Source organism: Lissotriton helveticus, chromosome 9 (assembly GCF_964261635.1).
Source record: "Lissotriton helveticus chromosome 9, aLisHel1.1, whole genome shotgun sequence".
Lineage (NCBI taxonomy): Eukaryota > Metazoa > Chordata > Amphibia > Caudata > Salamandridae > Lissotriton > Lissotriton helveticus.
This window is the reverse complement of record NC_136070.1, coordinates 1212567009-1212580039: the sequence shown is the minus strand read 5'-3', so window position 1 is coordinate 1212580039 and position 13031 is coordinate 1212567009. Positions and strand designations below refer to the sequence as shown.

At 47.4% G+C, this 13031-nt stretch overlaps 1 protein-coding gene across 4 annotated transcripts in view; it reads left to right on the top strand.

The window, feature by feature from the left end:
* The window catches only part of RAD18 (RAD18 E3 ubiquitin protein ligase), a 742369-nt gene that overhangs the window by 340696 nt on the left and 388642 nt on the right, over window positions 1-13031 (top strand). For all 4 annotated transcript variants that reach the window (XM_078662418.1, XM_078662420.1, XM_078662419.1 and 1 more), the window contains one exon: window positions 2980-3164. In XM_078662418.1, the coding sequence (XP_078518544.1) occupies window positions 2980-3164 (185 nt within the window). The remainder of the gene's footprint in view (window positions 1-2979; window positions 3165-13031) is intronic.

Here is a 13031-nt window from a genome sequence, read left to right as displayed (position 1 = left end):
GTATTTTCTAATATATGCCAAAGGCAAAAATGGAACTGGTCCAACCAATTTTGTCCACAGATTGAGAAAGCAAGGAAACATGTGAATAAATCTGTTTCTGCTTTCCTCAGAGACTCTGGTATGGGTTCCATATACCACAACAACTTGCGTTACAACATGCAAGGCATCTAGGAGAGATGATGTTCATTTTACAGATGAGGGTAATAGTCTTCCTCTTGAATTTGAGACTCTGCATTGGTACCTACTTGTAGGTCCAAAAACACCCACATAACACAACAGCTCTTTTCAGAGCTACCCTACCTCTAAGCACTCTAAATAATTTTTTTACTATAATTTTTTACACTGTTTTCCCTGTGGTGTGCTCAGGGTGCGCATACCGGGGAGCGCACCCAGCGCTTACCCTGCGAATTTAAAAAAAATATATATTGTTTTTTTGCCCTTCAGGGTCCTTCTAGGCCCCCCTCAGAAAGCCTAGGGATCAGGGGGTGTCTACCCTGCCCCCTTTTAATCATTTCCCCATTTTTATTTTGACCTCTTGTGTCTCGATTCTACCGAGACACAAGATGGCGGACTCTCCGGACTGTTTAGAATGTTGACAGACATCCGAGAGCAAATCAGCTTTCCACTCGCGCACTCCCGTAGTGCGCCGGGTGCGCTCTCCGGTACGCGTACCGGTGAGCGCTCGGAGCGCGCCTATAGATATATATGTGTTTTTGAAGTAAATTTTCCAAAAAACCACTGGAGCAATTTTCACCAAATATAGCAAAGGCACATCTGCGTACCAGTCCCTACAATTTTGCAAAGTTTGATGTAATTCCGTTCAGCGGTTCGGGCTGTAGCCTTGTCAATTCGTCCTATGGAAATTAACAAGGGGAAAACATGTTTTGGGATCCCCCTTTTTTCTCAGCCCCCACTTCACGATTCCCCCCGAAACTTTCAGGGAAGGAGCGGAGCGGGCCAAAATCTTGGAAAATTACACGCAAATTCCGCAACCGGCGCCAAAGTTATTCCCAATAGAATGTTGCGGATTTCCTGTGGTAGCTAGGTCCTAACTATAACTACCTACTGGCGACCGCCAGTAGGATATATATATATATATATATATATATATATATATATATATATATATATATATTAATTCCAGCTCCGAAGTACCCAACGTACAAAGGAGCACCCGGACCTCAGCTGCACACAAGGAGCCTTGAATGGTAAGCACGCCTCCAGCACAACGATATCCTTTAACTGTTCAAACTGCCCTGGATGCCTGATGCGTTTCGAAGTGTCCCCACTTCTCTTCAGAGGCTTTGGCAGTTATGAAGGAGCGCTTTAGGCACCACCCCCCTTCTTGCTACACAAAGAACAGTGTGTCCCCGCGCTAACAGCTGATAGATTTCAAGAGGCAGAAATAACAAGCCTTAGGGGGCTTATGTGGTAGGGAACATAAGAGTTTTTAGTTTTCGCGTTTGGAAAGGGCAGTTGCAGCAGAAGGACATAGTCTATGCAGACGGCCACCATATTTAGAAAAAAAATTTTTTGCAGAGTTTTATATAGCGCGAACTTGACCCGAACTGAATTAGGTATCAGAGCGCTTTACATAGCACCAGTTACGTTACATGAGGACACACATTCATTTTTGTTAGGCACGGGGAGATTAAGTGATTTGCCTAGAATCACAGGATGTTTGGCGTCGTTACCAAGACTCGAACCCAGATTCCGAGGTCGAGCGCCTTAGCCGTTAGGCCAACTCCTCTATACTTTTATAAGGTAAAAGAACCGTGCCAGCAAAGTAGTCCCTTGTGGGCGTGTCTGCGTTGTGCTGTGGGCGTGGGCTGGGGGCGTGTGGTACGGCCATCACATCGTGGACTGTGGGCGTGGGCTGGAGGCGTGACAAACGCTGGGGGCGTGTGTCCGCCCTTCATGCCATGTGAGTCGTACATACAAGCGCCAATCACGTTGCTGCGCAGCATCAAGGGGCATGCTGGGGGCGTGTGTCCGGCCTTCATACCATGTGAACGCAATTGCGCCGCATCAAGGGGCGCGCTGGGGGCGTGAGAAACGCTAGGGCGTGTGCTACGTTCCGCCCTTCATGCCATGTGGGTCGTACATTAATCAGAAGATTGTCTGCTGTGGCCGTGTGCTGGGGGCGTGACAAACGCGTTCACCTGGAGGCCTGATAAGTAACGTTACTGCAGCCTTTCCTGCGTGCGGTTACTGAACTCTCTCATTCAACGAAATTACACGCGCCTGCTACCATCAACTAGGGCTCTAGCCGGGCTCAGACGGCGTATCAGTACACTAATTACACGCACCTGATAACATCAACCAGGGCTGCAGCTGGGCCTCAAGCGGGGGAACACACGTCTGCTAACATCAAACAGGCCTGCATCTGGGCCGCAAGCGGGGGAACACGCAAATGAGCGTGTCTGCGGGGACAATTACTGCAGCCTCTCCTACTTGCTGTCACTCAACTCTCTCATTAAACGGATTTACCCGCGGCTGATAACTCTCTCATTCAACGATATTACACGTGCCTGCTAACATCAACCAGAACTGTAGTCGGGCTCAGGCGGCAGATCACTACACCAATTACACGCGCCTGCTAACATCAACCAGGGCTGCAGCTGGGCCTTCTCCGTCCCTATTCTAAGGAAACAAAAAATGTTGTCTACCGATTTTTAAAATAAATTGCCCTTGCCAAATACACACATTACATACATTCTATTTCATACCCGGACAATGTCGGGACGGTCTGCTAATCTGTATGTGTGTGTGTATATATATATATATATAGATATATATATACACACACACATGCAGATTGATACTTGCTGCTACTCAATGCTGCAGTAAATCACCTTGATTTATGTCTAGAGAGATGCTATAGTGTGCATTGTGCGAAAAATCCTAAATGCTTTTATGAATGTATCCAATTGATGAGATCACTTCCTGTAATTCTTTGCCTGTATTTATGTGTTGCAGTTCTGCCCAGAAGAGGAAGCCAATGGCCAAAGTTGTGTACAACCTCCTGTCAGATCGAGAACTAAGGAAAAAGCTTAAGGAGGTTGGGTTGGCTGCCCAGGGACCCAAGCAGCAGCTCATCAAGAGACACCAGGAGTTTGTGCATATGTACAATGCACAGTGTGATTCTCTTTATCCCAAATCAGGTTGGTCCAGTGCTGTATTCTCAGTTATCAGAATGTATTTTATCTCCTGTAATATATCGACAACCAGTGTGATCTATCTCATTTCTTGGCAGTGTAAGAATACATAAGGTGTAGTAGGATAAACGCTGTTGCACAAAATTCAACAGAATTAACAAAGCTGCTATGTCCCCAAATGCCTCCTTCAGCCCACTCTACAACGGTCTGAAATGTTTTCTGGATTTAGCACAAAATGACTGCACTACAGCTGCAAGGATATACCTCATCTTATTTAGTAGCTTAGTAAAGAGCAAACACAAGGAGATGATGGATGTAGCGCTGAAACCTTTCAGACACTCACTCATAGATTGGGTTGAAACCATCATTGTTCTTTAGCTCACTTCGCCACCCCAGTTCAGACCCAGCGGTATACAAATCAGTCTGGACTCTGTTCTTCATGGAAACAGTCCATCCCGAACTGCCAAGTCAGGTCTTCCCCCTGCACCGAAAACAAGCATCCTGGGACCCGTTTCAGGGTAACACCCCTCATGAGCCAGGCTAGCTTGAATCCAGTGGCAAAATGAGCAAGACCTGGCTTGGCAGTTCGGTCTGGGCTGTTCCCATGAGGTACAGGGTCAAGACTGATTTGCATATGGTTGGGTCTGAACTGGGGTGGTGAAGTGAGCTAAAGAACGATGATAGATTCAACCCAGATCTAATAATGACTGGGGGTGAGTGCCTGAAAGGTTTCAGCGCTCCGTCCATAGTCTCCTTGTGTTTGCTTAGTAAAGATCTTCAAATTAGCTGTCTGGGATTTCCAGGTGTGATTAAGGGTAAATTAAAAACCTGTGTACCTTCATTCTTAACTATTTTATGAGATACAAACTACACATTTGGAAAGTAGTCTTTGCAGATTGATTTTAGCTTTCACTTTTTTCTGGAGAATCAGTCCTTTTGCACCTCCTGCTTCTCCGTAGAACCCCTTGTTCTTGCAGCTCTATATGTTGGTAATGGTATTCTTTTTAGTCTTTTTGAGTCATCTCGCTCTTTTCTCTAAAAGTCATGCTTCACTCTACAGCAAGATTTATCAGGTTTGATCACCTTACGCCTTTTTTCTTTTTAGTTCGCCAGCTACTTTTGGACTGTAGTGGTGTGTTTAAACTTGGCAACATGATTTACAAGTGATGTGACATGGGGCAATCATTCTTTCTGGCCAGCAGATTGCATGTTGCTGACGGGGGCTCAGGGTGGCCAGACCAGGTATCTCTTGTTCCTTGATATGCCCAGGTGTGCAGTTGGAAATCCTTGGTTAAATGTTGTAACTTCAACTTCTCCTTGAATGCTGATTTTACCTCCACCCTCCTTTAGTCTATCTCAGTGGTTCTTAATATTTTGACTTCTGTGAACCCCCACTGAATCATTACTGGAATCCAATACAGGACCTCCCCTCAGTCTTGACTGGAAGCCGGGGATCCCCCGGCCTAAGCAATTTCTAAGATTTAAGCCTCAAAACAATACACAAAATTCTGAATAAATATAGATTAAACAAATGATGAAATATTTTATTCAATTCACACACAAATGTATAAGAATCAATATATATTTTTTTTAAACAAATTTTAGTTGTCAAAATGCACATATATTGCTGGGCTCTATATCCCAGAAACAACTGCACAATCAAATCACAAAAGAATAATGACTTTGACCTTTTCAATTGGAAATAGAAAAGCATAGGTAACAGTATGAAGATTGCCCCAACTCTCTCCCGCCCCAACCCCCCCCCCTCCCCGATCGCACTAAGTCCTCATAACGTGTCCAAAGCATGTGAATATAGCAGAGGGTCCACCCCTCCGGGCACCCCCCCTCACAGCACCTCCGCACTCCGAATATGAAAATATGAGTTACCCCAGGGGTGAGCCTTTGTTCCTGATACCGGTTCCAACAGCAGGCCCCGGTAATCCGCCCATCGCTTCCAAATCTTGCAGTGTTTATGTGGGCACCCCATAGCAACAAATATGGGTTGTTCCAGACCCATACAAAAGTCCAGGCCAATCTTCCATGCAGCCACAGAGGAGGCCCTCGGCGTCTTCTATGCCCTGGCTATTTCCCTTTTCGCTAGAGTAATGCCCAATTGCATTGGGCGCTACTTAGAGCCAGCCGCGGTGTGCGGGGGAGTTCCCACCCCAATACTTCAGAGAGACGGGTAAACGCCCCCCTCCAGAAACGGTCTAGGGAAAGACAATGCCAAACAGTGTGAACAAGTGTACCCTCCTCCTGGCTGCATCGAAAACACATAGAAGAGGCTATCAGCCCCACCTCCACAAGCGCACTTGTGTAAAACAAACCCTGTGTAGATACTTGAACTGGACGAGGCGAAGTTGTACTGCTATGGCTGCCCCCCGCGGAATGGCTAGGGCCTCGGTCCAGTTCTCCTCCTCCAACGGACCTGTATCTCCCTTCCAATCCCCCCGGAGTTTCTGTAGGCTAGCCCTCCAGGCTAGGGGACAGGGCGTGTCTAAATTGAAGGTATTGATAGAACTGAGACTGTGGCATGAGGAATTCTTTCTGGAGGTCCTGGAAGGATTTGAGCGTCAGGCCCCTCAAAACATCGCCCAGGACCGAGATGCCTAGGTTGTCCCACCCCCTGAAGCCCTGTAGGGCTGCCAGCTGTGGCAGGCGTCCATTATTCCAAAGGGGAGTCTCCCGCGTCCGCGTGTTCCACCACCCCATCCGTCACAGTGCCTGCCTCCAGATCTGGAATACGACCCTTGTAGCCGACGGCCGTGAACCCCGCAGCGGTGCTGAATAGAGAATCGTATGTAGCGCGTGGTGTCCCATAAGTTGCCGCTCGACCGCATATGCTGGGTCTTCCCTATTACCATACCACCACTCATTGAGGACAAGCAGATGCGAGGCTTGGTAGTACGAGTGAATGTCAGAGGACTCTAGCCCCCCGCAATAAGTGGACAAGAAGCACATTCGCAGGGCTACCCGCACCCTTCCCCCCTCCCATAAGAACTGCCCTAGCACTGCATTCAGCTGTCGGAACCATCAGGCGGCATCTGATAAGGGTAGTTTTGTAGCTGATGGAGGAGCCATGGAAGCACCACCATCTTAAATATAGCAATCTGCCATATATTGACAGAGGCATACGGGACCAGGACTTGAGGTCTTCACATACTCGTTCCCACACCGGAACCAGGTTACGCTCCCAGGAGACTGCAGGCACGTCCGATAGGAACATGCCTAGGTATTTCAGCCCCCCACTGCCAGCTGGACCGAGGAGACCCAGGTGCGCCCGATCCCCCAGAATTCGCAACGTGGACTTACAGGGATTCATATACAGTCCAGATGTCTCATCAAAAATCTGCATAATGCGCAGTAGCCGCGGCCCGTCCTATCCACATCAATATTTTATTTTTTAATGGGAAGAGTGCTGCTTTTCTAATTTTTATTTTTATTCTAAAGACAGCAATATGCTCTAGCAAATCATATTGGGGAGGATTACGATGTCGGTGGGCCGGACACCGACAGCACATCGGTGTCAGACTCACCGACATCTGCCCCTGTGGTCCGCCTGCCACATTACGATGCAGCGGGTGGGGCGGACCGTCCGTGGCAGTCCAACTGGCACAAGGAGCCAGTCAGTGCATCTGAAAGACACCATAATCCCCTAATGACGCTCCGCCATCGAGATTATGATGTTATTTTCCAATAGACTTTCCATGTCGGCCTTTCTGACATGGAAAGGCTGTAGTAAAATGACTTTTGGGGCCCCTAGCAGGACCCCTTCCCTCCTATCCCTCCGCTATGAGGCCTAAACATCCCTGTAGTGTGTAGCAGGCACCGTGAAGTGCCTGCCATATGGTGCAGGGATGTTTATAGACTTCCATTTCACTATGACAGTTTGGGCTGCAGACCTTTTTCGCCCACCGCACAAGCTGCCATAATGAAATGGATATTTCCGACTGCCCTATTGGCAATCGCATCCAAATTGCGAGGTCTAAACCGCTGACCTATGGTTGGACAGTTCCAGACCGCTACGGTGTCGTCTGCCCTACATCGTAATCAGGGCCTCTGTCACCCACTCCTCTGTACTACAACCCACAATGTTTAGCCTTCAAATTCCTCTATTTCAAAGACCCTGCTGACGTCCTCAACTCCCTCAATGCGCAACCTACAAAGATTATGTCTTACCCTTCTTCTTCACCAAGGCCCTCTCGGGAAAAACTCTGTCAACACTGCTCACCATCATCAGTGCCTCCCGTTCTCGAGGCATCTACCCTGAAGCTTTCCTAACAGGTCAGATCAAACCCACCCCTGAGTAAGCCTAATACTAGACTTAGACAACTTCACTAACTTCTGCCCATCACCTAAGTACATGCCTCAGGCAAGATAATAAAATAAGAATCCTCTGCACAACATCAAGACTACATCTGTGCCAACCATCTCCTGTACAACTGCTAGTCCATCTTCAGGTCACACTGCAGCATAGAGACAGCTACTTTACAAATCATAGACAATGCCCCTCTGAACACAAACGATCACTCTTGACGCCTGATAATACTAGACGTCTCAGCTGCCTTCCATACCATTACCCATTCCATACCCCATCACCATCCGCAACCTGAAGACTCAAATGGGATTCATTGGATCTACTACTAGGTATCCAAGCAACTCCAGTTTGTCTAAATGAGACACTTCCAGGTCTTTGAACATTTTAGCCGCAGAGTATCCCAAGGATCCATCTTTTCCCCCATTATCTTCAGCCTACACATTGAGCCCCTTAGACTTAAACTGTCAGATAATATTATCAAAGTACCCCCATTATGCCAATGGCACACAACTATATTTGGAAGTTTCCTTTTCTCAAAACAACTTGTCCTTCAGATATTGCTTCACCCCCTTCCCCAAACCTGAAGCTTAACCAAAATGTAACTATTTATTGTTGGCAACTACAACAATCAACATCTAGTCCAAATCTGGCTCAGTGACATGAACCTGAAGGGATTTTAATCCCATCTTTCACCCAGTGCCAAGTCACTTGATTTCACCCTGGCTACCGATATCGCCCTCCACTTCACCCAGTGTTAGAAAGCATTAACCTGGTAATCCAGATCCAAAGAGAGTGATGTTTATTTTCACATCTTCCACTGAAAAAATATATGGAATAACATATTGGTTAACAACAGACCAAGGGAAAGAGCAATGGAATCAGAGAGAAAACTGTGACAAAGGTGAATGAATGAATGAAAACAAGCTTTATTTCGATACTTTGCACATATCTTAAAAAGCATTACAGACAAACAACATTTTTTAAAAAGATGAGTACATATAAAAACGATTCAAATTCATATTTTACATCATTTGCATAAAACTGCTGGGGGCAGTAAAACGGAATGTGCAACTTACTGCTTGTGTACTGATTTTAGCTTAAAAGACCTGATCCGCCAGGCCCATGCTAAGAATTTGGCTAAACAGAAAGCAAACAAAGGGCGGGGGTCAGATCTTTAAATGCGAAGAGCCTCAAGGTGAGATCTAGTTCCAAGACTCCTACACAAAGGCTTTAGCCAGGAGTGGCGCGGGGCAGTATAGGCTGGACACTCAAAGAGAAGATGGGACACAGACTCTGGCCTACTGGTGCAAAACGGGCAAAATGTGGATAGGTGTAATGATGACCTCCAGCTGGCAACCAGTTTGCCCACTGGCAACAGACCCAACCTAAATTTGATGTAGAGTGCCCTGTCCCATGGTTTGCTAAGCTGGTCCAGGTAAGGTTCATAACAAGGAACGTCCTTCAGCAAAAAAAATTCAACAGTGGTTCTGCAAAGGCGGGGATTACAATTCATGGCATTCGTCACCCATGACCAATACAAAGATTTCAGTGTCTGCTTGGGCGGGGCTGATCTGCTATCCCATGCATCCTTGAGACCTAGTGCAATGAGAAGACGCTTGGTTTCTTTGAGCCAGCAGATTTTGGACCAGCCTGGTGACAAGAGCAGCTCTTTTAGCCCATCAGCATAACTAGATAGTTCGGGTACCCTCCAAATGCGTGCCCAGAGGAGAAGGGGCCGCAGCCTTGCCTGGTCACCTATCGGTCGAGTACCTGCATCAAGTAGAATTGGGGGGGCGGGAGTGCTGTGCGGCAGTCCCATGAGGTCTCTATGGAATTTATTTTCAACACTGGTAAAAATGTCTGTGTTCTGAAAACCCCATAGTTCTGATCCGTAGAGGGCTGCACTCACCCCCCTTGCCCTATAGATGTCCAAAACGGGACCGACAGGCTTGAGGATAGAGGTCCGTTGTTCTTTCATTAATGCCCCTACCACCTTCCTGTGGGCCAGCGATACCTTTTGTTGGTGGGGTTGCCAGCTCATTGAGTCACTAAGACGAATGCCCAAATAGTCAAATTCCTTTACTCTTTCAAGTGGAACAGAGTCCAGAGATGGTGGGGTAACGAATTTCTTCCGAGAATTCATTACCAGGAACTTGGTTTTACTGACATTTATAGAAAGACCCCTTGCTGCGCAAAAGTCTTTAAAACCAGTGAGTAGGCATTGGAGGCCTGCAGGTGTTTTTGAGATCAGGAGGGTGTCATCTGCGAAGAGGAGAGTAGGAATTTTCCTACCAGCCAGGGTCGGTGCGTCAGCCGGATGTTTAAGGAGATGCTCCACCACTCCATTAACATATAGGGAGAATAGAGTGGGGGCGAGAACACAACCCTGGCGGACTCCCCTATTCACAGAGATGCAAGAGGTTTTTTGGCCCTGATCCCCCCACCTGATCTGAGCAAAATTGTCCTCGTGTAGTTGGATGAGCATATGCAGTAAGTACTGGGGAATACCCATCCTGCCCAAGACCCGCCACAGTTGGTCTCATGGAACTAAGTCAAATGCTGTGCGTAGATCTATAAACGCGAGGTACAGGCTACATTTGCCCAGGACAACTACTTTCCAAATTATCACGAGGAGCCGAAATGTTTGCTCAATTGTGCCAGTGCCAGTTCTAAATCCCGCCTGGAAATCCGAAAGGATTTTTTCATCCTCCATCCACTGCTGGATCCTTCCCAGGACTACTTTGCCAGCAATCTTCTGCGTAGAATCGAGCAAGCTGATTGGGCGATAATTTGCGGGGTCGTCCCGAGTCCCTTTTTTAAAAATTGGGACGACCTCCGCTCCCTTCCATGAGGCCGGGAGACCTCCACCCCGCAATACAGCATTCAGAAGTGCGGCAATTAGGCTGCTCCATTCGTACATGTTGACCCTTATAAGATCGCCTGGGATTCCATCCGGCCCTGCAGCTTTATTTGGAACCAAGCATTTGATTGCCCCCTCAACTTCCTTGATAGTAAAAAGGTCAGCTTTAGTGTGAGCTGTGCTGTGATGGGAGCAAAGGCCGGGCAGTTGGATCATGTGGTTGGCTGGGGAACCCCCAGATGAAGAGTAGAGCTGGGAGAAGTGAGCATACCACGCCTCCCCAGTAATATCACATGTCATAAGAGCGGCAACGGGTTTAGATCTCAATCTCACCAGATCCCAGAAGCCCTTTGAGTCTTTCTTGGAGCTTGCCTCTGTAAGGTTGGACCAAAATAGAGTTTCGTGCTCGACCCTGGCCGTAGATAGTGTCTTCCGGTATCTTTTCCTTGCTAATTTGATATTAGCCTCCTTAGATTTCACTGCTCTGATGAGATCGCAATTTGCAGAGCGACAGGCAGGGGTGAACCAGGAGTCTCCAATTTTGTTAGTGCTTTTTCTCTTCCTTCTCCCTTCTGCTGGAGCAATAGTAAACAAATCTCCTAAAGCTTTAGTTGTTTCAGTGAAAAGTTGCAGAGCGTCCATGTTACCAGGGCAACTAGCATCAATCCCTACTTTGGCTTTGGACATTATTGAGTTTACAATTGCCAATTTCCCTTCATCAGTGGCGACTTTGCTCCATTTGAGCCTCCTTCCACAGTTCGAAGGACAGACTTCATGGGTTAGCTTCCATGCGTGGGGGGGGAGTTTATCTTCGGGCCCCTCCAAGGGGAAGACAATGATAGTGCTAAAAAGTTGTGGTCACTATCAGCCGTTGTTACAACTTCCATGTCGAGCAGATGGGCCCAAAGCTTAAAGTTCAGGAGAATGTAATCGATGCGAGAGGTGTGGCCAGCCCTATTGAAAGTGTGGGCCCCATTGGGATCGGATTTGGATCTGCCATTTACTGCCCTTAGGCCAAATTCCATACAAAGGGCGTTAAGATTTATGGCCCCCTGTGACCATTTTTTGATAGGATCAAGTGTTAGTACAGGGATACCTCTCCTAGAATCTGCCTCCCAGGTGTCTAAAATGTCCTCACTAGCAAGAGGCTCGAAGGAGCAATTAAAATCCCCAGCAAGAAGGACGTGGGAATTGACGTTACAGGTTCCGAGTTCATCTTCTAGGCCTAGTTGTGACAGCATGGATACGCCGCCCCTTGCCCCCCTAAGGTAGATGTTAAATATTTCCACATTTTTCCCCCCCAGACCTTTAACTACTAATCTCTGCAGGTCGGGGGAGTTTGTGGAAAGGTGTCTGATGGAAAGGCCCAAAGAGATTCTGACCCAAATTAGAAGGCCACCTGAAGGGCGACCTTTAGAACCAGGGGATTGAAGAGCTGGGACGAAATATGTGGTGTAACCCACCTTATGCCGGGGTTCAACACACCAGGTTTCTTGCAATAAGCAAATCCCAAAGGATTCTACTAAGAGATTCCAATCGGGGATGTTAAAGTTGCGTGCAAGGCATGCTACGTTCCAGCTAAGGATCCGTAGCGCGGTACCCGGAGTAGTGTTCCCATTAATCGTCATTCCTGGGGAAATACACGGTGCTAATGTAATGGACTCGGGGTACCTATCTGTAGGTAACAAGATGACATCCCCTGTGGGATTTTTCACTTTAGGGTCTACCCCCACCCTAATAATAGATTTAGCTTCAGAGGGGGATGGTACAGGAGACACTACTACGGAAGTTGTCTTGTTACTACTAAATTGGGATAACGCAGGTGGAGGTGCCCTAGGTGGTGAATCAGACGAGGTCAAGATTGTATATTGCTGTGCTACCTCGTGAGTGGCATTACACGTCCGCCCATCATCTGTTACCACATGTGGGTTGTAGTGATCAAGAGGGTGAATAATGGAGGGGTGAAAAGATGTAATACTGGGTGGAGGTCTAGCAAGTTTTCCCAGTTTATTTGGAGTAGAGCTACACTGCGTTAGACTGCTCTCGGAAATTACTGGATCCGGGGATGCTGGTAACGATTTAATCTTAGCATCATGGGATATACAGGAGGGCAGGGAGAGTCAATCAACCTCTTCTAAACAACCAAATCTGTTTGAGGTTGTTGCTCCCTGCCACCTCCTATTAGGATATTGCCGGCCCCCACTCTCCCCTCTGTAGGCCGGAAGACAGGGATTTGACCACTCTCCCGCAAGATTTTGGACATGGCGGGGGGGGTAAAAGAAGGTTAGAGGTCTGGGAACAATGGAAGAATTAACCTCTCCAGAGTTCCAAGAACAAATAAATTCTGCCGTCTGGGGTTCATCGAAGGAGACTACTATGCAGTCACCTGGGGTAGATTTGCGTGTTGGTCCTACCCAGGGAACTCTACACACCATTAGGACTTTACTTCTCAGGTGCCTTGGAGTCTGCTTATTCGTGTTTAGCCAGTGGATTACCTTGTTCTTGAGGGACCAGTAGTTCTCTTGAATGGATCTCTCAAGAACAGGGACACCCGTTAGTATTACCACATAAGGCTTTACGTCAGGGGGTAGATCTATGTACCCCCGCGAAAATTTTCGGCGTTCCGTGGTTCATGATTAGCAGGAAGATTGTGATAAGTGGCATGAGCCCTCTGAACAGCAGCCTCCTTGATGGA